Source organism: Eleutherodactylus coqui, chromosome 10 (genome assembly GCF_035609145.1).
Source record: "Eleutherodactylus coqui strain aEleCoq1 chromosome 10, aEleCoq1.hap1, whole genome shotgun sequence".
Taxonomy (NCBI): domain Eukaryota; kingdom Metazoa; phylum Chordata; class Amphibia; order Anura; family Eleutherodactylidae; genus Eleutherodactylus; species Eleutherodactylus coqui.
Window position 1 is genome coordinate 21,357,900 of NC_089846.1, and position 24,011 is coordinate 21,381,910.

Genomic DNA, 24,011 nt, shown 5'->3' on the forward strand with positions numbered 1-24,011 from the left:
ACAACTGGCATTTGTTCTGTTTGCATTGTATGGGAAGTTGACTAATAAAAAGTTTCCATTAACTACGGTAGATGAGGACTTGTGCTCCAGGCAAAGCTATGGAGGGTGGGCACACTATGCTGACCCACTTGAACCGTTACATGGACGATGAACGCCCAAACAATTATCGCTTGCTGTATCGCTAGTTGGTGCTCATTTACTGGCATTTATGTTTTATGGCTACTCCAGGGAATTTGCAGCATTAGATTGTGGCTATTTAAAGGAATAGGCACTGATGTAATGCATGGCGGCCAAGTCTACCAGACCTGTAGAGGGCTGTTCATATGTCCAAATAGTCTTAAACTATCCTTCTAACTCCTTCATGTCCCAGGGCATACATTTTATGTCCTAAGCATGCGGGGTGAATGCTAATTGGGACTTTAATCCCTTTAAATACCCCGATCAGTGTTCAGAAGTCATGAGTGCCCCCTTCCCTGTATGATGGGATCCTGAGGTGCTGTTTAGTTGCCATGGCAGCCTGGGGTTAGTACTAGTGTAGGATGTCTCCACAGGAAGACATGGGTTGGCCGGGCTGAGCTACAGGTAATGCCACAGTCACACCCACAGCTGCCAATTGGCTCCCTCACACACACCTTCAGATTACTCATGCCAACGTCTGAGGGGGGGGGGGGGGGGGGGCGCACGGCGGCCCTTTCCAGGATCTGTGTGATCTGCAGAGCCTCTCCCGTGGACTGACATCTGTGCGACGAGGGTGTGGAGAATTACAGCCTGGGGAGGGGAGGGGAGGGGACGGCATGGACTGTGAGTGGGGGACGGGGAGCGGAGGTGTGTGCGTGTGTGTGTGTGTGTGTGTGTGTATCAGCAGCTATGGGTATGACCTGGGCATTACCTGTAGCCCAGCCAACCCATTTCTTCCGGTGAAGACACACTACACCGGTACCCCTGGGGCCTTCAATGGAAACTCCTGTAAAACGTGCGCCAAAGATAGTGCATGTCCTATCTTTTTTAGATAAATCTGCGCAGATTTGTGTGATGGGTGTTGTGGGTTTTTGCTAGCATGTGCATATTACTTTTTTTATTTTTGCATGTCTTGCGTATTTGCACACGGAAAAATCATGCAAGCATGCTGCCATTGGTTTCAATGGGAAAATAGTTTTAACTAGTTTAATGTTCTATTGTGCGTATTGCGCTCGCAAATAGCTAACATGTGAAATGTTCACGCAAAATCTGCTCATGTGAACAAACCCATTGACATCAATGGGTGCCAGTCACTGCAAATTGCGGGTACAAATTTTGCAATTGCGTATCTGTAAATAAGCCCTATGGGGTTAATAAAGCTATGCTAAGGAATTGTTTTATATGCAATTCTCTAATCTATCGGTGTAGGTTCACCAGTTGCACATACCTTGATGTTGTTGTGTTATGCCTCCAGCTGGGGCCTTATTAAATGTGGAGAGGTATGAAGAAAAGCCTTCAGACATCAATCACATCCCACAGACCACAGAGGAAGAGCGGTCTTTGTTGTGTGTCTGGCACTTTGCATGATTTCCTGTTCTCTTCATTCCCTGGTTTGAAGCTGTCCAGGAATCTAACGTTTCAGATTGTTCATATTCTACAGCTTTAACCCCTTAAGAATGCGCTTTTTTTTTTTTTTTTTTTTTTTCAATGTTTTGTCTCTGCTTTCAAAAACTCTATGTAGCTGTGTGGGGACTCGTTTTTTGCAGGAGGAGTTGTATTTTTCAGTTGTCCTATTTAATGTTCTGAAACTTCTAAAGTAGTGAGAGAATTAAATTCTGCTATCTTTGAAGGGGGGTTGTCTTTGGTGTAAAAATAACAAACTTATTTTATGGGTCGGTATAATTACTACACCATATTCTATATATTTTATTTATTTATATATTTTTTTGCTGTACTAATAAAAGTGAAATCTCTTTGGGAAAATAAATTTTCAGCTGCTATATTTTTTTTTCTCCTTGGAGGAAGGAAACAGCTCAATTCTGCTTTTATATATTTTTTCATGTTCACCATGTGTGATCGTTACTTTGATAGATCACTTTTACTGACACAGCAATAACGTGCTAATCTTTTTTTTACTTTTGATAAGGGGGAGAAGATATTTTTAATACCTTTAAAACTTTACTTTTTTTATTTTTTTTACAATTTTGAGCATTTATCACTCATTGTATAATGCAATACCGGACCCGCAACCCATCCGCAATGTCATTTTGCAGAAAGGCTGCAGGTCGTACGGCTTTTATTGACTTCAGAGGAAGCGGTCTGTGCGGAATCCACACTAAAATGGAACATGCAAGTGTAAATCGCAATTGCTTTCCACTAGTGTCCAGGAAGAAGAACTTTTGCCTAGCATGTTCCAAATGGTATTTGTTGCAGATCTGTGGTTCAGACACCCCTTAGTGGATTCCGAAATGCAAATCCGTTCACTTGCAGGCAGCCTTAGGGCTTATTCACAGGAGCATATATTGGCCGCCGTTTTCACAGCCGGCTGATATACGCTACCATCTGAGCTGTCTTTCCCCTTGCCTTTCTGCCTTTCTCCTCCCATTCGGCTGTTTGTAATAGGAGGGAGTGGAGCGAAGCTCCAGCTGCTCCCCTTGTCCACAGCCAGCTTAGCTCTGGCCCATTCTGCCCCCTCCCATTGCAAACAGCTGGAGGGGAGGCAGAGTTCCGGGGAGGGAAAGGGGAAGATGGCTTAGACGGTAGCGTATATCGTCTGGCCGTGAAAACGGCAGCCAATATACGTTCATGTAAATCGGCCCTTAATGATCAAAATGTGTAGAGTAGCAGGCTGTATACATAATGTCTGTTTAGCTTCATAGTTTGTAATGTTTTGGTGCACACCGAGGCCAAAAAACGTATCGCATACAACAGCCAACAGAATAGGACAGAGTCCTTAAGTGATGGCGTTCAAAGTTCTGTTGGCCTTCATATTGTGATTACTGTTATGATAAAAACTCCTTCTGCTCCCAGCTAGGATGTGCAGCCTGGAGCAGAGGGATCACTGGGGACCGCTGTATGCGATCCTGGTCACATGATCACTGTTATCCAAAAAAAATTCATATCCGTGAGGGAGGATGAAATTACATACCTAAGGCCCCTGGATTTATCCATGGACCTTACCCTGGTCTCTGCGTACACGCCCGTAGTTAAAATGGTGAACGCATGTGCAAAAGCCACAGATTGCCAGGGTAATTTAAAATCTCCCTGCCCCTGGCTACCAAATGTAGTCAAGGGCCTCCCGTCACAGATCCGATCCATGAGGGGAGGTGAAATTACTTACCTAAAGCCTCCAGCTATGTCCCCTGACGGGATCTTTATCCACGGACCCCCAACTTTGGCGCATGCGCCCATTGGCAAAATGGCGGACGTAAATGCATGAGCTGGGGAGGTGCCGGGAAATTTAAAAATCTCCTGGCTACTAAAGGTAGCCTGGAGCATTGACCAAGGGCCACAATAGGTATGATTCTGAACACTGGACAAACAGGGGTATCCATTTTGGGACTAAAGTCTTCATTTATGTGTGCTGTGCAAAAAAAACAAAAAATTTTAATATATATATATATATTTTTTTTTTTAATGACAAGATTGCAAAAAGAATGAAAATCTAATATTTTTTTCCGTCTGCTTTGCTTAGATTCATTGAAAAACTGTGTGGCCAAAATGGGCCGTACACCCCTAGATGAATTCGATAAGGGGTCAGGTTTTCAAAATGGGGTCATCTGGGTGTTTCTCTAGCCTTTTGGACACTCATGGACTCTACAAGTGTGCAATGGGGCGTAAATCTGTTCTGATAGCTACCGACTGCTCCTTTCGGTTTGGGCTCCGTTGTGCCTACGGACATATTAGGGCCACACTGGGTATGTTTCTGAACACAAGATAAACACGGGTATTCATTTGGGGGTGTAAATCCTCATTTTCATGTGCACTATAGAAAAAAATGCCTTTAAAATGACACAATTGGAAAAATATGAATTTTTAGTTTCTCTTCTAAATTGCAATAATTCCTAAAAAAGTGGGGTCAAAATATTTGACACCCCTCAGCAAATACATTAAGGAGCGTAGTTTTTAAAATGGGGTAATTTTGTGGGGGTATTCATCATTCTGACCCCTATGAGCCTTTCCAAACTTGGCTTAGTGCAGCAAAAGAGAATGTTCCTCAAAATGTTAAGTAATGTTAAATTTGTACATCTCCTAAATGGTTACACCTGTTTTTTCAAATGTGTGGCCAGAATAAAGTAAACCGATGTAAAAATATATTTTAGCAAAAATTTGTACAGTATGTTTGCACATTTTACAGTTAAATGTGAAAAAATAACTTTTTCAAAAATGTTCCAAATTTTGGCACTTTTAGTGTGTGTGTGTATTATATATATATATATATATATATACATCGGTCTATTTTTACCACCTAAATGAGGAATGTGGCGAAAAAATGTCATAATCACTTGGATATGCAAAACCTTAACGGAGTTATTCTATGTTGAAGTGACACATGTCAGATTTCCAAAATTTGGCTCTGTCACTAAGGGGTCAAAGTGCTTGCACGCTCCTATGGAGTGCAAGCACTAATTAACCCGTTCAGTAAAATGTGTTTTCTATAAAACCTATTGCCTCTGTCATGGCTGCACCATCCTGTACCTGTTACACCAATACTGGGTCATCAATGTAAACATCCTGGAAAACCTCATTCATGTGACTTTTCTTCCACTTGGAGCGTGGAGCTGCTGTTGTGGCCCCCTGACGGTACAGGGCCTGGGGCTACTGTATAAATTACATACTGTCATTCTAACAATTAGACTCCCTTTCGTCTTTTCTATGCCCTTTGTATTCCTTGGGGAAGACTTTCCCGGCATGAGAATGTCAACAGACTGAGCTGTCCAGAAAGCCACAATTAAGAGAGACAGTAATCCCTGTCTAACTTCTGTTTTTCCCATAGTAAACCTAATATTTAGGGCAGATTTACAATGTTTAGCTAATAACTTGGCAGAAAAATGGAAGGTCTTTGAGGAAAGTACAAAGTTTCTTCTGTTTTGGTATTACTGCAATGTTTGTCAGATGGAAAACTGGAGTAGGAAGATTTGCAAGTAGACATAGATCTATATTGCATGTTACTGTAGTTGCACAACTTGATATGTAGCTTGACTAACTTTTGGGTGCCCCTTGGGACCCCTCCTCTTTTTTTTTTTCCAAATAGGTGACGGTAACCATTTACATGCATTGGTTGCTATGGGTATATTTTGCATACTATGTAAAGCTTGTCAACTTTACTGCCCCAGGATGTAACACAATTTCCTATTCTCAAAAGCATATAGGGGTATCACGGGGCCCTTTTACATGGGGCAATTGTTGGGCGCTAAAATGCCAAACAGCGGTCCCAGTGATGATGGCTCTTCTACTTTCACACAGGAGTGATTATTGTTTAATGAATGGAGGTGGAGCTGGAGATTGCTCTGGCTGCCCACCTTCATTCACAGTACACAGACAGTTCATGGATGACTACCTGATTTACACGGACTGATGGCCCATTTTTTTATGTCTGCCTAAACTGAATGATGAGCAGGCAGGTTTACTGCAGTCATTGAGGCCAAAGGCATACCAACCATATTGAAGAAGGTGACAAAATTAAATTTTTGTGTCACAATACTTTTATCCACATAGTGTATGTCAGTCTAGACAAAGGAATTCTAGTTGGAGGGGTGAGTTTGTTTCCAGGAGTGAAACATGAAGAGGCAGCATGGAGAATTTCTTTATTTTTGTTTATTCTTGCTTTAGTCTGTCGACCCTTTACTCCCATTGGGCGGTGAAATTTTCCCTTAACTATTTCCCATGTAATTATCCATGAAATGTTCCATTTCTCCCAGAAGCCACTAGAGTACAATCTATAGGCAACAGTTCCTACAATTCACTCTTCAGCTTTGCTGTGCAGACTGGGACACAAACAGCAGAGTTCCCTCCCTTTTTTTATTTATTTATTTATTTATTGGGTATCGGTTCTTATGACTCTTACCTCTAATCTCATTATCTTTAATAACCTCCTTTGTACTACTGGAGACTTGTATGAGACAGCATTGCTCTATACAGGCCTACAGTATATAGGATACACCATACACATATTGTACTGTAAGGTTGTATACAGCTTCCTGCTATTCCTTGGCCTCGAGGAGAAGGGCTATATGCCATTTCTTCTTGATTGCTGTCTTAGTCTATGGACACTTCTGTCCATTGTCCAATTCCCTTTCATTAGACATGCCATAAAGTGCACACACCATCTTGCTCTGCCTACATGGCCTGCCTTGGATCTGTTGCAGGAAGAAAGTTTGTGCTCCCCAATATGATCAACAGGACATGTGCCTTAATAGTTTAACAGCAAATGCCTAATCTCTTCTTCAGTGCCTGCCTGGCTGCTTCCTGCTATAGTTAATGGGGCTGAGAATATGCTCTTTATATATTTACTTCTGGCAGTATTTGCCATCTATTAACACTGTTCCTTTTTCATAGTTCCTAAACTTAAAGGGTTGTCCAATGTTAGGAAAAACATAGCTGCTTTCTTCCAAACACAGCACCGCCTTTTTCCATGGGCTGCCTAGTATTGCAGCTCGACTCCCATTCAATTTAATTGGCGCTGAGCTGCAATACCACACGCAACCCATGGACAAAGGTGATGCTGTGTTTGGAAGAAAGCAGCCATGTTTTTCTAACCCTGGACAACCTCTTTAATTTCATGAGCAGCTTTATATATGACCCAGGGCATTGATTTAAAGGGAACCTGTCACATCCCACAGCATCATAAGCTAAATTATAGTGCTGTTATGGGATGTGACAGGGAGCTGGGTGATGTATTTTTTGGCTTGGCTTTTTTATATACTCTCCGGCTTCCATGATCCAGTGGTGTTCCCCTTTTGAAGTCTTTGGAAAGAGTCAGATTTTCATGGCGTGTTGAGTCCAGTACTTGAGCTCTCCCATAAAAGTCTAAAAAATACCTTGCCCAGCTCCCTAACAACTTGCTGTGGGGATGTGACAGCTAAATTCATGCTGTAGTTTGCATTGTCCAGCCACCCCAGATGCTGTAGATCTTTAGATAGAACATTGGTACTTGAGTTTGTAATTGAGCATTGCACTTGTTGATCCCACAGCTACATGGCCTACTTTGGATCTGTTATACGCTCTCCTACCCAAAGTAATTGGATACCTGAGCAAGAATCAAAAGGAATTCAAAAAGAATCAAATAAGATGGATGCTGTTCCTATTTCCTGCCCCAACGTTCCAGTTTATCCCAAAGATGTTCAGTAGGCTTCAGGTCGGGATTGTGACGAGGCGCATTGTCTTGTTGGAAGTATTGCTGACCATTCCCGGAGTATTGCCATATTATTGGCAGCCCCTTATTGTCTAGGATGTCAGCGTACACCTCATGGTCAGCGTTCATGGTTCTTGTCACTACAACCAATAGACTGGGACCATACCATGTAAAATAACCCCTAGACTATAATGGAACCTCTGCTGTGCGTAACTGTTTGCACAACACACTCAGAGAAAAAGCATTCCCCAGGATCCTCCATACCTAGATACCTCCATCTGATGTGAAGATGTAGTGTGCTTCATAGAATGTTCTTTGACTGTTCAACTGTCCAATGATGATGATGTTTCTACCATTGTAGATGGACCGATGCTTTGTGAAGGACCTGTATATTCAAAAGGGGTTGTACGACAACTGTAAGCTATCCACAGGATGGGGGGTAACTTGCTGATCTGTGTCTGTTTCATTGCTGAGACGTCTTCCCAACTCAAACAAGACAGTCCCACGCTCCTGTCACTGTAAGGGGAGAAGCAACCCCCACAGTGACATCGCTGTGAGTAGAGGTCTGGCCGTGCATGCGTAGTCTATTCATGTCAATGGGGCTGACGGCAATGGCCAAACAGCACCCACTCTGGTCTCTACACACAGTCCCACTATAGGTGAATAGAGCACTAGTGCACTTGGGTAACCAGCGCTCCAGTCTCCTTCTCACTGTGCTGGGGGTGCAGTAACTCCGCAGAGGGGACACTGGACCTATGGTAGTGACCCAACTCTGCCAATACAATGCACAGGAGCCTGGATCCGGTTGCTTATTTGAAACTGGCATTGTTCCGCTCTGGGGATGGTGGTTGGGCAGTGAAGCCTGGGGCAGCAAGTTGGCTTTAATTCCCATGTGCTGTTTGTCTAGGTGCAAGCTTAACTTGATCTAACTAGATTAGTGAATTGGGCGCTGGATCTTCTTCACAAAGGGCACTTTATTTTGTTGCTAGGTGAAGTTACGTCTATAATCCATAAAACTACATCTGCCATCAGCAGGGTGCATCAGCAGAAATACTGGTCAGTCTAAGGGTACAATGACTCTTGAGATATTGAAAGGCTTTCTGTAATGATATGATGCTACATGAGACATATGTAATAACACGTTACATTTTATGATAATTCCACCCAAAGATGACTGTTCAGTTTGGCAGAATTACAATGTAGCCTAGTGTGGCGCTCCAGCTATAAATGCTGGCCATGCTGCTATTATGGGGCACATCAGTAGCATCAAACTCTGCACTCCTCAAATGCACACTTGCTATACTGTAGCACTGGCTTATTTAACTTTCCAGGGTCTACCCCCACTTTGACTGTCTGTCTAGGAGTTGTGGCACCCCCTTCCAGAATGCAGGTCGGGGTGAACAGGAGATCGCCACCAGGTCGCACTTCTGGTATTTCCGACAATCGGCTGCTTTTGTCAAGGGAAGCCCCAGGCTGCTACACACTTTCCCTGCAGTTGCCATTGCAAGGGAAAAGTAGAATTACAGGATGGCCATGCACATGAATGTCTATCCAATAACACTAGGATGGTGCTAAGGCCACCAGGGATGGGGCTGCTCTTACCAAGTGGTGGTTCTTCACTGAGTCAGAGGGGTGTCTAAAGCAAGGGACTATAACCTTCATATGCCTTACTAGGGCATATGAAAAGGGGGTTGTGCTCTTGTCAAAACCTATTTTTAAAGGGGTTAGTGAGACTTTGCCTTTCAAGAGCAGCGCCTCTCTTGATCATGGGCTGCAGCAATTACTGCACTTGGGCTCCATTCAAGTAAATGGAGCTAAAGGTACTTTTCTTTTTCTCATGGAACAACATTTGCTCAAATCGCTGGAAACTGATTTCAGACGACAGTCATCTCGAGTACATGAGGCCACGGATGGGGCAATGAGAAAGCATTTGGCTCACCCGTCGGGAGTCTCCTGGTTTTTAGCATATCTAAAAGCCTAACTACTATTGGTCGTTGTAAAACAGTAGTCATTAATCTATGAACTGCCTGTTTACTCTGAAGGCAGGTGGCCCGAGGCTATCTCGGCACGCTCAGCCTCCACTTTCTGAATGACTATAGCTCCTGTGTTTATGCACAGAAGTAACAGTCGTCCTAAGCTATAATTCCAGATACATCTCGTGGTGTTTCTAGGAAAATTGTTAGTATATTATTTTTTCCTAATTTTGGACAACCCCTTTAGGCTCTGTTTACCACCGACTTGGATGAAGATTTCGCTGTAAAATCCACACCTTTTTAACATTCTATTGAATGCTGTAGAAGTCTGTACCATGGTTCATATAGCATAGACTTTGAAACTGGCATTGCAGAAAACGTTCACCTGTCAAACACCGCCTGACACTCGTCCCTATGTGTCCACGCAACTAACAGAATAGTATTTAACAAGAAGAAATGCAAAGTCTTACATCTTGGCAAGAAAAATGAAAAAAGCACATTCAGAAGGGGAGGAACTGGGCTAAGCAGCAGCACATGTGAAAAAGACTTGGGTATACTAATAGATCATAGACTGAACATGAGTCAACAATGTGATGCAGCAGCCAAAAAGGGAAACACAATTCTGGGATGTATTAAGAGAAGCATAGAGTCTAGATCACGGGAGGTAATTATCCTCCTCTACTCTTCCTTAGTCAGACCTCAACTGGAATACGGTGTCCAGTTCTGGGCACCCCACTTTAAAAAAAAAAAAAGACAGACAAACTGGAGCAACTTCAGAGAAGTTACCAAGATGGTGAGCGGTCTGCAAATCATGTCCTATGAGGAATAGTTAAAGGATCTGGGACTGTTTAACTTCCAAAAAAAGAAGGCTGAGAGGAGACACAATAGCTGTCGTACAAATAATAGGGCTGACAACCCTTCAGATATTTGTAAAGTAAAGACTAGAAGCAATGGGATGAAACTGAAAGGGTGGAGACACAAATTAGATATTAGAAAAAACTTTCTAACAGTGAGGGTGATCAATGAGTGGAACAGGTTACCACAGGAGGTGGTAAGTTCTCCTTCAGTGGAAGTGCTCAAACAAAGGCTGGACAGACATCTGTCTGGGATGATTTAGTGATCCTGCACTGGGCAGGGGGTTGGACCTGATGACCCTGGAGGTCCCTTCCAACTCTACCATTCTATGATACGATGGACTATGATCTGATCGCTCATTGCCAAGTGTAAATAGAGGCCGTTCAGTACTGAACAGCCGCTATGTTAACTCAGTGGAGAGGGGCAGAGGAGCGAGAGGAGAGAAATCACCTGCAGCCTCCCTGCTGAGGGCTAACTATGCTAGCTCCCGTGCAGGTGCACGGGATCTAGTATGTGCGGGGATGAGTGTCGGACATCGTTTGCCTGACACTCATCCCATCTAAAAGAGCTCAAACAGTTGGATGCAATTTTGTTCTGTTGACTGTGGCTTAATTGTAGTGTGGTTCCACGTGAAAATTCACAGAAGATTGAGTTCTACTGCAGATTACTTGTCAAATCCACATCAGCAAAATCTTCTACAGATCTGACCCATAAAGTATAAATGAAGCTCTCAGACTCGCATCCCTGGACTCAGTGTGTCACTTCATGTGAGCCCCATAAACAGATTCCCTTTCAACTTCTAATATTGCTCAGAATGGATAATAATAATGCTTCAGTCTTGCGCCCGGCTTTGTATATATGTGAATGGTATTGGCGTCCCGCCATCCGATCTGGCCCGGCAACATCCCTGTTTATATGATCTTCTGATGCTTGTGTTTCCTCCAGGTTCTCAGGTTTTCTCCCACACTACACAAGCTCGCTGATAGTTTTACAGGCTTTCTATGAACTTGGCCTTAATGTGAATGTGAAATTGGATATGTAAATGTTCTGTAGAAATGAAGAAACCTTGTTTAGTGACCCAGACTTGTCACTACAAAAGTGTATGCAAATTAAGGTGACACATTTAAATAAGCCACTTTATTTAGAATGGATTTGGTGACTGGAGGACCAGCAACTCCCATTAAAGAATAGACACTGCCCCGTCTACTCCCAGGGCTTCATGCTCAGTGGAGGACCTAGAATCTGGGTGCAATTAATTTATAGATTCTGAGTTCTGTGATTGAGATCAGAGTAGTTGTTTATCAGTTAGACAGCCTTAGGCCCCGCGAGAAGATTAGACAAAAAAGATTATACAAAAGAATCTAGAGGAAAGCTGGAAGACAGGTCGTTAGACAGCCATTCCCCAGGTCTGAGAGAAGATGCAAGTATAGCGGTATCTCAAGAGATGGATACAGTGCATTGTTCCAAGGGCGGTATCTGCAGTCCCCAAACTCCAGATTGCTGTGGATGCAAATTGAACCTGAATCGGATGTTGTATTTTCCTGAATCCTTAAAAGTGAGTTTAACCTATTAAACTTTACCCTGATTCCTGGAGAGCCTTCTGCGACGTCCGGGTGGAAGGCTGGTCGTTGCGGGTGAGACCACAGGGCTCGCAAGATGGTTGTCATGGGTGACTGATCTATCCCCAACTATGGCGTAACGTGGCACAGCTCGGCCGTGCGCAATGCAAAGTGCACAGACAGATACCGATGGAGATTAGTCTTAACAGTATTGTCACGTGACGCCAGTACCTCTGTTCAAGCAAACGGTTGCCCGTTGTTAAATGAGTCCATTGACAAAGTTTTCAAACCAGAGGTACATGGTTTTGTTTACTCATAGTCCAACTTTGTCTTTCTATATACTTGGAAACTCCGTCTCAGAGACAACACTGGTGGCAGGCTTCCTTCCGATTCAACTGTTACACACACATGCGTTCTTTTAGGAGACACTTTTCTTCTCATAATCTGGATGTCCTCAGTCAGTTATCTGCAAGATGATCCCTGGGGGTACACTCCTGACATGCTGGGTCAACACACAACTCTTGCCTTTTTTTGCTTGCTAGTTACTCCTCCTGACTTCATAGCAGGAACCATTACTCTGAGCTTTAGTCCCCGAAGGAGAATATCCCATGGCAAATGAGAGAGGCCCATGGCTCTGTGTAGGCAGAAGCTAAAGCAAGCTTTAGCCTCCCACTGACATGTCCTCCACTGACTACGTCTCTACCTCTCCTCTCTCTCTCACCTAGGCTCAGCCTCTCAACTTCTTCTAAACTTCCACAATGCCACACACAACAAACAAGTTAGGTAGGATAGCTTTTACCACAACAAAGCTTGTTAGCACTTACATAGAACAACACAATTACACACAAGACAGGTTACACAAAGCGGAGATACGCCTACTCTAAAGACACCCCAACTCTGGGCCACTACATTTCTCACTAAAGATAACCTGTACTACACCACCCTCCAGGAGAAGGGACTGCAACCCCCAACATGCAAACCTTTTGTTCGTAGCACAACCTGGCGGCCTCACATTCCGGCCTGCTGTGGACTGGTATTTCGAATTACTACCACCACGATCATTCCATATTTCCCCCTTTTCACTTGTAGTGAAGCGGTTGGGAGTTAGCCAGTGGGTTCATGGTGACTACAAATCCTAATTCCATATAACTTTTTAAAATGAAGTCTGGGGAATCTTTAAACTTTTTTTTTTTTTTTGGAGGGAGTGGGGGTCGTGCAGAGAAGCGTTTTTAATGCACTCAAAATGCAGTAATGACACGAACTTGTATGCGCCAGTACGACTATGGTGATGCCAAATTTTGAGTTTTTTTGTTATTTTAAATATTTTAAAAAATTTAAATGTTCGTCCTTATATTGCTTACCATCGTCATATTCCGAGACCCATAACTTTTTTTTTTTTTTTCCTGACTAACCTGTGAGAGTTAATGATTTGCAGGTTGAGCTATTCACTTTTTTTTCTTTTTTTAATTCAGTTTTTTTGAGCCAGAAAAAACCCCGCAATTCTAGCATCCCTTCATTTTATTTTTTTTATGGCCTTCACTGTGCAGGATAAATATTGTGCTGTTTTAATAGCTTGGACCTTTATGTACATAGAAATACCAAATATGTGTTTGATTTTTTTTTTTTTATTAAATTCTTTTATGGAGAGTTTTTTTTTTTCCTTTTTTTTTTTTTTTTTTTTAAATTTTTTAATACTTTTTAACTATCCCACATGGAATTTGAATGTGATCATTTGATTGCTTGTGTTATACTGCAATATTAAAGTATTGCAGTCTACAGAATGTATTTATTTTTTTCTTTTAGTGTTGCCTATGAAGCCCTACCACGGGCAAAGCTTGATAGGCATATGTGCATAGTAGGCTTCACGCTGCCATGTAGATTTATAACCCCAATTGTGTCGCAGGGTTTGTCGGGGCCAGGAAGGGGATACCTCCCTCCTGCTGACTATTTAGATGCAGTCAGCTTTAGCCATGGCAGTTACCAGCGACTGTCAAACAGCTGATTGCCGTCGTGTATGGAGTGGAATTTGCTCTTGCGTCAGCTCCATACAACCTTCATATTCATGTGAATTTACATTATGCGGTCGTGAAGTAGTTGAATTGTACCATTAGTGAATACGACTCATCCTGCCAAAGCCTTCGTATGGCTGTGGTTGGAAACCTAAAAGTTCTTGGAAGATGGGCAACAAAATGAAAAATGCAAAAAGCTTAGGGGGTGAAAGGGTAAAAATAGCTAAATATAAAAATCGAGCTCATGGTATAACTTAAGTGAGGACCTCGCTGTTCTGTGGTTATAGTATTTTTGGAAACTTTAGACACGCGGAAAGATCTGAAAACTCTGCCCCTTCCATGTGTATATATGTACGTATACAGCTGAGATTTGTGTATACAGAGCTTTTGCTTGTGTTACTAATGAAAAGGGAACTCCCTAGCTAATGTTTATACAACCCCTGTTTATATAACGTCTCACTTGTCGTTCTGATTCTCCCTCAGAGAAAGTGGAGAAGGGATCCATCCCATATGAAATCTGCACTTAATTACCATGCAGGAGGAGAGTGTCTGCTTTAGAGACGGCCTTTCATTCTGTCCAAAAATTTTCCTGGATCACGTTCCAAGCTCAAGGCTACAAGGGAAATTGGAGACAAGTTGCAGAATGAAAAGATTCAGCTGCAGATCTTCTGTAGTCGTTCAGTCTACTGCTGCTTGTTGAAATGGGAAGGCATTTTTTCAGGGGGCTGCTACCTCTGGGGACCCCAGTCCCAATAACGCGTTTCAGGCACCCATAGGCACAAAATGTTCTCAACCATGGCAGTATTATATGAATACTTTATGGGATTTTTTGTCACGGCAGGTAGGTATTAAAGGAGTATCCCACCAGGGGTTATATTCTCAAATTGGTCACCTCTGATCACCCCACACCTCACTTTCGGCACTAAATTTGCTGGGAAGGGGAGCCATAATCAGTCAGGTGGTTGTCCATGCCGCAGGGAAAATGCAGTATTACATGACAGTCAGCTAGATGGCCGTCCTTACTTTACAAGGATGGCTCAAGTTCATCAGAATGGAAGCTGCTTTTGTAGAACCCCCCCCCCCCCCACCACCATTACCAAAGATGGCTCTGAATGGACACGAGAGATGAACAGTGAATGTCCATTCCTGGCAAATAATACTGTTATACTTAGTGGACAGCCTGTGGTGGCGGTGCATGATAGAGGGATACCAACTATGAACTGTTGTCGCTGGATTTCATTATTTATAGGTCATCAGTAGTTGAATGGGGGTCTGCCGCTTGGGACCCCCCATCAATCAGCTGATCGTCCAGCTTGCTGCCCTGGACTGGTGGTAGTCTGTAATCGGGTGGGGCAGGAAGTGGGAGCACTAGCTTCACTCCCATCTAAATAAATGGGAGCGCTGTGCTGCTCCCCACTTCCTACTTCTCTTGTGGTCAAGACATCATATTCAGTCCTGACCATGAGAGAAGCAGGCAGTGGAGAAGCAGTGCTGGTTTCAATAGGAGTGAAGCCAGAGTTCCCACCTCCTGTGCTGACCGCTGACGTCCCGCCTGCTACACTGATTGTTGGCTGGATGATCAGCTGATGGACGGGGTTCTTGAGCGGTGGACCCCTGTCATTAACTACTGATGGACAGGTGTTAAAAAGGAGCGGAAAACACAATTTTTAATTAGGAGTGTCCTCTTGAATTTCATATGATCAATCACTTATAAAGTGTGACTACTGAAAGCCAATATCAAAATACAGTTGAAGGAACTTCTGCTTCTTTTTACTCTTGTGTTTTTAATTTTCCAATTGCATCATATAAATGACCCTATACTTATTTTGTTTTCGCTAGGGCTCATCGCAATGACATGGAGAACATCTTCCCATTCCTTTTCCTTGGAGCCATCTACTCCTTGCTGGAACCCAGTCCAAGCATTGCCAGGATCCACTTCCTAATTTTCTTCATTGGCCGTCTAGTACATACAGTAGCCTACGTGTTGGCCCTGAAAGCTCCCACACGTTCCTTGGCCTACAGCATAGCTCAACTACCATGCGTTTCTATGTCTCTCCAAATTCTTTATTCTGTTTCCTCCTATTGGTAGACCAAAGATTGACATGCTCATGTACTACATAGCTGTCTGAATTTCAGTTCGATATGGTCTGCAGGGGCAGTAAGGAGGTGATGTCTGAACTTCAGTAAATGACCCCAAGTACCCCATGGACCTTATTCATTGTGACTATTTTACTATGTGGTCTTTATTATGTAACCAAACATCAGTATTGTGACTGTACATTATCGATTGAATGTTTTTGGATTGTAATAGGATTGTTTTTTCCACCTGGAGTCTTAAAGGGGTTGTCTGAGATTAGAAACTGTGCCACTTGTCAATGGTGCAGACCTCTCACAACCCCTTTAATGGGAATCTTCAAGGTCTCTAGTCTATTCTGGGCTGCAGGCGCTACAGTATAGTGACAGACTTGCTCATCCTATACTGATGGTAATATACATTTTCAAGACTTCCTGAAGCAAAGTGTGCAATGAAGGGTAAAGAGGAGTCCAATGCAGCTTATTAATCATATATTCACTGCTCGCCCTGCCCCCTACTGTTGACTAATGAGTATATCTGGACACAGTAATGCAGAGAGACCCATCAATCTGTGGTGGAGGAGGCAGGATGATGAGTATGTTTGAATATTAATGAGCTGCATCGGACTCCTCTCTGCCACTTGCTGCAAACTTGGAAATGTATTTTTCAAGACCTCTGGAAGCAGTAGGTTGATTTCAGTAGTCTGTTTTACTGTAGTGCCCACAACCTGGGTAGCATTAAGGATCTGACTGCTTCTCTTTAAAAGGGGGCTGCCAAGTAGATGGTGGGGGCAGTCCCTTTCTTGGCTGTATATCTGAAGCTTTAGTGCCTTACCCTATAACCTTAATTGTATTACAGAAGAAAGGATGTACATAACATTGTGATAATTAGTGTGGCTAATTGGTCCTCTGGAGTGGTGGACCCAGCTGTCCTCCTCCTACTTGGATTGTATAAACCTTAACTGGACTCCCATATTAGGCAAGCGCCACAATATTGGCAAAAATAAAGGGGAGCATGTGCCCAAAGGTGTTGGTGCATCATTCGTCCCCCAAAAGAAGGGATTAGAGGGTGCAGTAGTTGTGGGCAGACGCAGACCATGCATTTTGGTCTTGCAAGAGAAGCACTCGTGTGTGTGCCTTAAGCCATCCTTTCCATGATACGTGGCCATTTCACCACCTCTTGCTGGCTAACAATGCAGTTCTTCTGCACAGGAGTCCTGCCTATGTTCTCAGTAGCCTGGGCTGCCTCTATGCAAGGGCTACATAGGAACAACATGGCTGATCTGTATGTATACTTTGTGTTACGTATGACAGTCAAGGGATTCTGTTACGTTTTGCACTCGCACCCAGCAGCTTACATTTACCTACAGGACAGTGATCAAGTGTATAGCTGTTAAGAATCAAAGTGGTTCAATGGGCCCCCTCCTCTTCATATAGGTCAATGATGAGTAGAAATATAAAGGACTCCACAGTTACCGTATAACCCGCTTCTGCTTTCCTTTTATACCAAGAAGGACTTGTTTTCTGCTTCTCCATATCATGCTTGCCAACAATCCTAGTTTTGTGGGATGGCTCCATGAACTGAATCACACTAGGGAGGCATTCTAAATTTAAGTATTTCTGCCCTATTTTGGGACCTTCCTAGTGGAATGGGGTGAGTCTTGTGCATAACCCACAATTTTGGACTCCAATATAGGTAGTTAGATGTGTATATACACCCTATTTATGTGAGTTTAATGGGACTTGTTTTCTCAAGATAGTCTTTGCAAACCTGGTTATTAATCCACTTTTGCAAACTACAACTATCACGCCCTGTTCTAGATGTGTGATATGGCAGATGCATTAGATAAAGGTTGTGTTGTGCACTTGTTTGTAAATCTAATGGAGGCTGAGCAGATGCTTTCTGAAGATACTGTGAGGCCTGGTAAGAGGGGGTAACTTGCATTAATCTATTATTTTGGGACCTAGTTAGGGGTTCTTATCCACCCCCACCCTCTCTCTACAAGTACCAAAGCATGGAGCCAAAGACTATGAACAACTTCATAAAAAAAATTGCAAGAGGGTCTGGAGGCAAAGTGGATGACTCTTATTGTGACTGACCTATAGGGGAGGATCTAATGTGTCCCCCATAATGAACCCACTGGCTCTTGGAGATTTTTTTTTTTTTTTACTGCTATGGGCTCTGGACAGGGATGGTCTAAGCCAGTGACTCTACATGAAGGATTAGAAGTGCAGTGTAGGAACATTGATTACATGTTGGGTATGGGGTCATTTCCTCTGCACCCATGTTTATAGATTGCTTTGTACTACCAAATGTCTAAAAGGTAGACCCTCCGTTTGTGACTAAAGAGCTGTCCCCTCGTAAAGGCAGCACGACTAGCTGCCATGCTTTGCACCTGCGGCCCTGTTGACTCTATCATTGCTTTTCTCTTGATCTTCACCTGTATGGACTCCTCTTAGATCCTCCTTCTGGAACTGTGAATATGGCAGTTCCCATTACTCATGTCCGATTGAAGTCTGACATCACCCATTGACAGTGAGCAATGCGGATTACCCACTTCACAGAACCAGGAGCCAAATCTAAGAGCCTAAACGGGGGAACAGGGATGAAGAAAGTGTCGAAATTCAGCGGTTTCACGGCTGCAGAGCTATGCCAGGGCTATTTAAAGGGACGGTCTATGTATGCAACTTTTTTTTAATTGACTTATGATCTAGAAAAACAGGTCATGCTTAGACTTGGGCTGAAGGCTAGTTCACACGGACACTGCAAGCTGCAGTCTGGTTGTCCAAGAGACTCCACTATCCAATTGTCTTTTCATACAGTTTTATTTAAAACCTTAAACCTTTTTATTCTTGCTAGAAAAATGTATTTTGGATTCTGAAGATGTTAAAGAAACAAGTGGTGATATTAATGTTCTGTCTGGAAGGAATGTTCGTCTTGGAATTTGTTTTTGCAATTTGTTGAACTTTTACGTGCAAAATAAAACCTGCTTCCAGTGTATCCTTGGTTGTGAGTGCTGCCCTCTTGTGGACTAACACTCAAAATGCATAACTTGCTGATATAGATTAGATGTCTTTCATTATGGAAACCGATGCACTGTGACTTCCTAGCACTGATACCACTTTGTTCTAGCAATCAGACCCACACTGGCTCTGCCAGGGGCTACGGTCACCTCTTTTTTTTTTTTTTCCCCCTGTAACTGACTTCTATGGATATACTTTTTTTCTTTTCCTTAGCTTTTTACTCCTAATAAAACTAAAACAGGGCTATTTTTTCCCCCGTGTCAGAGAAAAAGCATCAAAAATAGGTAGCTGAAGAAAAACCTGCTTTAAAAAAAAAAAAAAAAAAAAAAAAAAAGTTCCTATTTGGAAAAACGGGTTTCTGTTGGCTTGTGTAGTGATGTGATGTGAGTTTTTTTTTTCTCTCTCTCATATCGCACTGGCATCGAAGATTGCAATTTTTACAAGCGTGATCTGTCCAAGTTTCTCAGACCAGTATCGTACTTGTCTGTGTAAATAGTGCCTTAGACCAGCATCGCACAGGCGCAGTTGCACATGCTATATGCAGAGAATAGAACCGATTGATTTTAATGGGTTTGTTCACATTTCCGTATTCTGTTTACGCATTTTGGTCGTGCAAAACCGCACATAGTGTATTCTGTGCACTTATGCAGCAAAGGTTCCCATAGAAGTCAATGGGAGGTGGGGGTGCAAATGCGTGCGTAGATGTATAATTCCATTGGAGAAAGAACACATCTGGAACTTATTAGACGAATTGGCCATTTTAATCGGTACGTCTTTGTTTGGCGATTGCAAATGAACATGCCCTGCAGGTGGAAGAAATGCTCTTTTCTCCTTAGGGAGAGCAACTATAAACTAAGTGAGGAGACTCAAATGGTCATGCACGCTCCTCTGGGTAATATGCAAATAAGGGAGATGGAATAAATCCTCCACAGTGCCACCTATTGGAAGGCAGCATTCCTTCAAGTCAAAGTCAGACTTTTTATACAAGCCTTGTTACAATGACTGGGAATTAAAAGCAAAGCCAGACTCCATGTACATACAGCTGTTTCAGGGTTATTGCACTTCATCAGTGTACAGTAGGAGTCTGGCTTTGCTAGTGAGAGGCCTGGGACGGGGGTCAGAAACGCTCTTTTCTCCTTCGTTTATAAGAAAAGAGCGTTTCTGACCCCGTCCCAGGCCTCTCACTAGCAAAGCCAGACTCCAGGGTTATTGTCCTTCAGTGTACAGTAGGAGTCTGGCTTTGCTAGTGAGAGGCCTGGGACGGGGTCAGAAACGCTCTTTTCTTATAAACGAAGGAGGAAAGAGCGTTTCTGACCCCCGTCCCAGGCCTCTCACTAGCAAAGCCAGACTCCTACTGTACACTGATGAAGGGCAATAACCCTGAAACAGCTGTATGTACATGGAGTCTGGCTTTGCTTTTAATTCCCAGTCATTGTAACAAGGCTTGTATAAAAAGTCTGACTTTGACTTGAAGGAATGCTGCCTTCCAATAGGTGGCACTGTGGAGGATTTATTCCATCTCCCTTGTCTGCAGGTGGAAAAGGTACAGTAACATACACTGATACACATGCAAAAAAAGCCTCATTCAGTGCGCAAAAAAGTTGCACTGGCCTTAGACAGCAATGGCGCAGGAACTAGCCAGCTGCTATTACAGCACATTCATGGTAAGGAATGAGGAGTTGTGTTGTCAAACAACTGGAGCACCAGCATTGTTATTTGGCTGCTCTTGACTGTGCAGGACCTGTCCATCAGAATGATTACAGACATCCTCCTCTGACCCCTGTCTGAGTTGTTCTGCTCACAGGATCCGCTTTTCATTTAGCTTTTTCCTTGATCCCACTTTTCTCTGTATACGCTACACAAGAACCCCACAAGGCTAGCATTGACGTCCTGGCCTCAGCTAGTCTAGCGCTGATGACCCGGCCTAGTTGGAAGTCGCTCAGATTGCTGGATTTCCCCCTTCCAATGTGGATTCACACTGAAACTTGTCATGTGATTTGTATGTACCGGATGAGAAAAAAAGCAAGCTGGGGAGCGAGCGGAGTGGTGGTCAGCCTTGAGTGACTGCATTACAAGGGGGGAGAGCAGCAAGAGGAGGCGACTTATAGAGCTGTGCAAGAAGAGTCCTGGAGATTTTGTACCTGCTAGAGTAGGTCCGTGGCACAAGAAGGGAGGCAGCCTGTAACTGAAGTGTGGCCTCATAACACGTCAGACCGGCATAGCTTAGAAAGCAAAGCTGCAGGGATTACAGCTGAAGAGACTGTTAGAGGTCCAATTATCCTGCAGCTCTGCTTTAGGGTCCCTCCCAACAGATGTTCAAAGACCTTCTTTCTATGCTATGATACTAAACCCACTGTAGATACGTAAGTGAGGTTGGCCCTTATAACAAAAAAACTGAAGTGTACATAGTGACCAAAGCACAGGCCTGCCAGGTATAAATGGGCAATTTTGAGCCAACACCAAAGAAATACATATTCATCTGTAGGTTGTGAACAAGATATGTGCAGGTGACCGCCACTGCTGAGTTGAAATATTCTGTAGTACTGCCATATGCTTTACCAGAGGTGTATTGCAAATCTTTGTAAGCCTGGTGTCCACATTGTACTCTGGTTCCCATATTGCCTCTTTTTCCCACAGGGAGACTCATTACCCTGTATGGAGGCCCTATCAGAGTACCTTCACATGTACCGGAAATGACGCGGACTATCCGCATCAAAATCTGCTACATTGGTACAGATTTTGCTTTGGACCTGCAGTAGAATGTATCCCTTCTATTGAAAGGTTGAAATCGGCTGCAGATCCGCAACAAAATTTGCCTCAAATATCCGTACTATTCCTGGTATGCGTGAATGTTCCCTGAGGCGACTACCACGAGCGAGACTCTTGCGTGAGTTTTAATCTCGCAGCATCACAATGCACAAAAATCACTGCATGTGCCGTCTTTTGGGGTTCTCTCAGAACGCTTCGCCCATGCAAGTGCGGTGTGATGTTTTCCATTGAAATCAATGGGAAACACTTGCGATCCTCTGACGCACGTGAAACGTGTTGGGAAGTGTTTTTGAAGCAAAAACTCCTCGCATCCATGTATAAAACTCATGTTGACAAGCGCGTTTTCTAGGCCCAATCTCACGCTCGTCCCTTGTGAATGTAGCCTTAAGGAGTGTTTCCACAGCTTTTTTTTTCGTCTACCCGGTGAGATTCGGTCTGGTTTTGCTTTACACCTGCTGAATCAGCATTATGATGGCACCCTGAACGGAAATGAACTGATGTCATTAGTCACACTGATTCTGCTTTGGTGTCTATGACAGGGTTGCTGTTCATTTCCATAATACTTGGAGATATTCTATCAGAACCCTTGTTAAGCATACGCCAGTGTGGTATTCTGTTTACCAATGACAGTGAATGGTTCAGCTCTGGGTACCGTCACAATACTGGTTCAGCAGCTGTAATGGAAACCCAGACGGAATCTCCAGCAATTAGCTGGAGAAGTCATGAAGGTCTGGAGCGGATGGAGAAAAGGAAGGAGTCCAGAGGACGTCACCTGTGAGTCACTCGGTGTCATTGTGTAATCTGTCAGTGACTGTGTCACATCAGTATTATCACAAGTTCTATCTTGTGAAACTACAACTCTCAGCATACTTGTACCATTGCTCACATACTAAGAGCTGTAGTTTCACATGGTAGAATGTTCTATCGCACACTGTGGGTTGCCAATAGTGCTTTGGTGCACTAAGTATTTCAAAGCATTCAGTGATTGGTACAGATATGGTACAGCTGAAATTGTAGTGACCACAGCGAACAGTGGAATACATTGCATCAGTTTTACTGCGGCACATCATGAGGCTCTGGCTGTGATCTCCTCTATTATAACTGTGTGACAGCAGCTGTGTGAGTATCATCACTAATGTTATACGAGTGTCTGTGTCCCCCTGTAGGCAGTTTCTGTGATAGGGATCATATAATAGCATCACACAAACTGAGAATCTGACTAGTTTTAGACCTCATAAACCCAAGCAGTTCTGAGCTGGTCAGAATTGAGATCACATGACCATCTGAGAAGAAAGAAGCTGGAAGCTTTAGGACTCTTGTCCACAAGCGGATCGGATTCTGCATGCGGGAGCTCGCAGCGGTATCCGACCCTGCCCACTGCCGAGGATACTGCTTACCCGTCCGGGTCTTCTGCGTGCCTGTCTGGGTCATCCATTTTCTTCGCTGCGGATGTGTGCGGAAGCGCCAGCCGGCGCAAAGGCGCAGTAGAGTTGTTTTTTTTTTCTAAAACTCCTGCTTTCTTGAGGAATTTGAAGCCCATCCGCAATTTAATTGTGGGCGGGCTGCGGACTGGACAGCTTCCATTGACTTCAACCGCACTAGAATGGAGCCTGCTGCGATTTTTTTTTTCCCGGACCAAAAGGTCAACAAAACAAAGCTGCATGCTTTAATTCATGTGTGAACGCGTATACTTCCCTATGGGCAGCTTGATTTGCAAATCTTCCGTGCATCAGATCTGCCTGTGGACATTGGGCCTTAGACAGAAAGGAATAACTAAGAAGGGTAACAGTAGCCCACTTATATATGCTTGGGGGATAGTTAAATAGTGAATGAATAAAAAAAAATAATCCCAGAGTATCCCTTTAATTCTAACATCATGTAGGAACTATATGGCCGTCTTGTGTGAACCCTTTATGGGAATATTATTTGAATGCTGCATATTATTTGAGCTGAATATGGCAGTGTTGTCTTGGCACTATACAATATATGGCAGTATGATGGTAATAGGTTAGAAAACGGGACTTGTTGCTTGTTGCACAGGGACCCATATTTTATAAAACCTGCTCTGCTAAAGATGACCATATAGGATTTGTCCAACAAGTCAAAGAGTATGGTAGCAGCCTGGCTGGATGTAAACTTACCTGATCCTGTGTTCTTCTAGCAGATGAGTGTTGCTGGCGGTACCTGTCAGTGGAATATCTCTCTCTTTATCACATGCACACTTCAAGCATTAACACGCAAAGATAATCTTTCAAAAGACTGAAAGATTTAACAATCTTTGTGCATAAAATGTTAATGGCCATTAACACTTTATCATCTTCATTTGCATGTAAAACAGCCTCCAGGAGCTATTTGCAGAGCCCAGTATGTGATTAATCATACACCCAGCTGCATTGTTCTGCTCGCGGCTGCCTGCAGGTTACAATGTTATCTCCCG

The 24,011-nt window shown here is 43.4% G+C and overlaps 1 protein-coding gene across 1 annotated transcript in view; it reads left to right on the forward strand.

Annotated features, from left to right (window-relative positions):
- Positions 1-18,782, forward strand: part of PTGES (prostaglandin E synthase) — a 39,170-nt gene extending 20,388 nt beyond the window's left edge. The window contains exon 3 of the mRNA XM_066580514.1: positions 15,548-18,782. Coding sequence (XP_066436611.1) covers positions 15,548-15,797 — 250 coding nt within the window. The 3' untranslated portion in view covers positions 15,798-18,782. The remainder of the gene's footprint in view (positions 1-15,547) is intronic.
- The last annotated feature ends 5,229 nt before the right edge of the window (positions 18,783-24,011 follow it).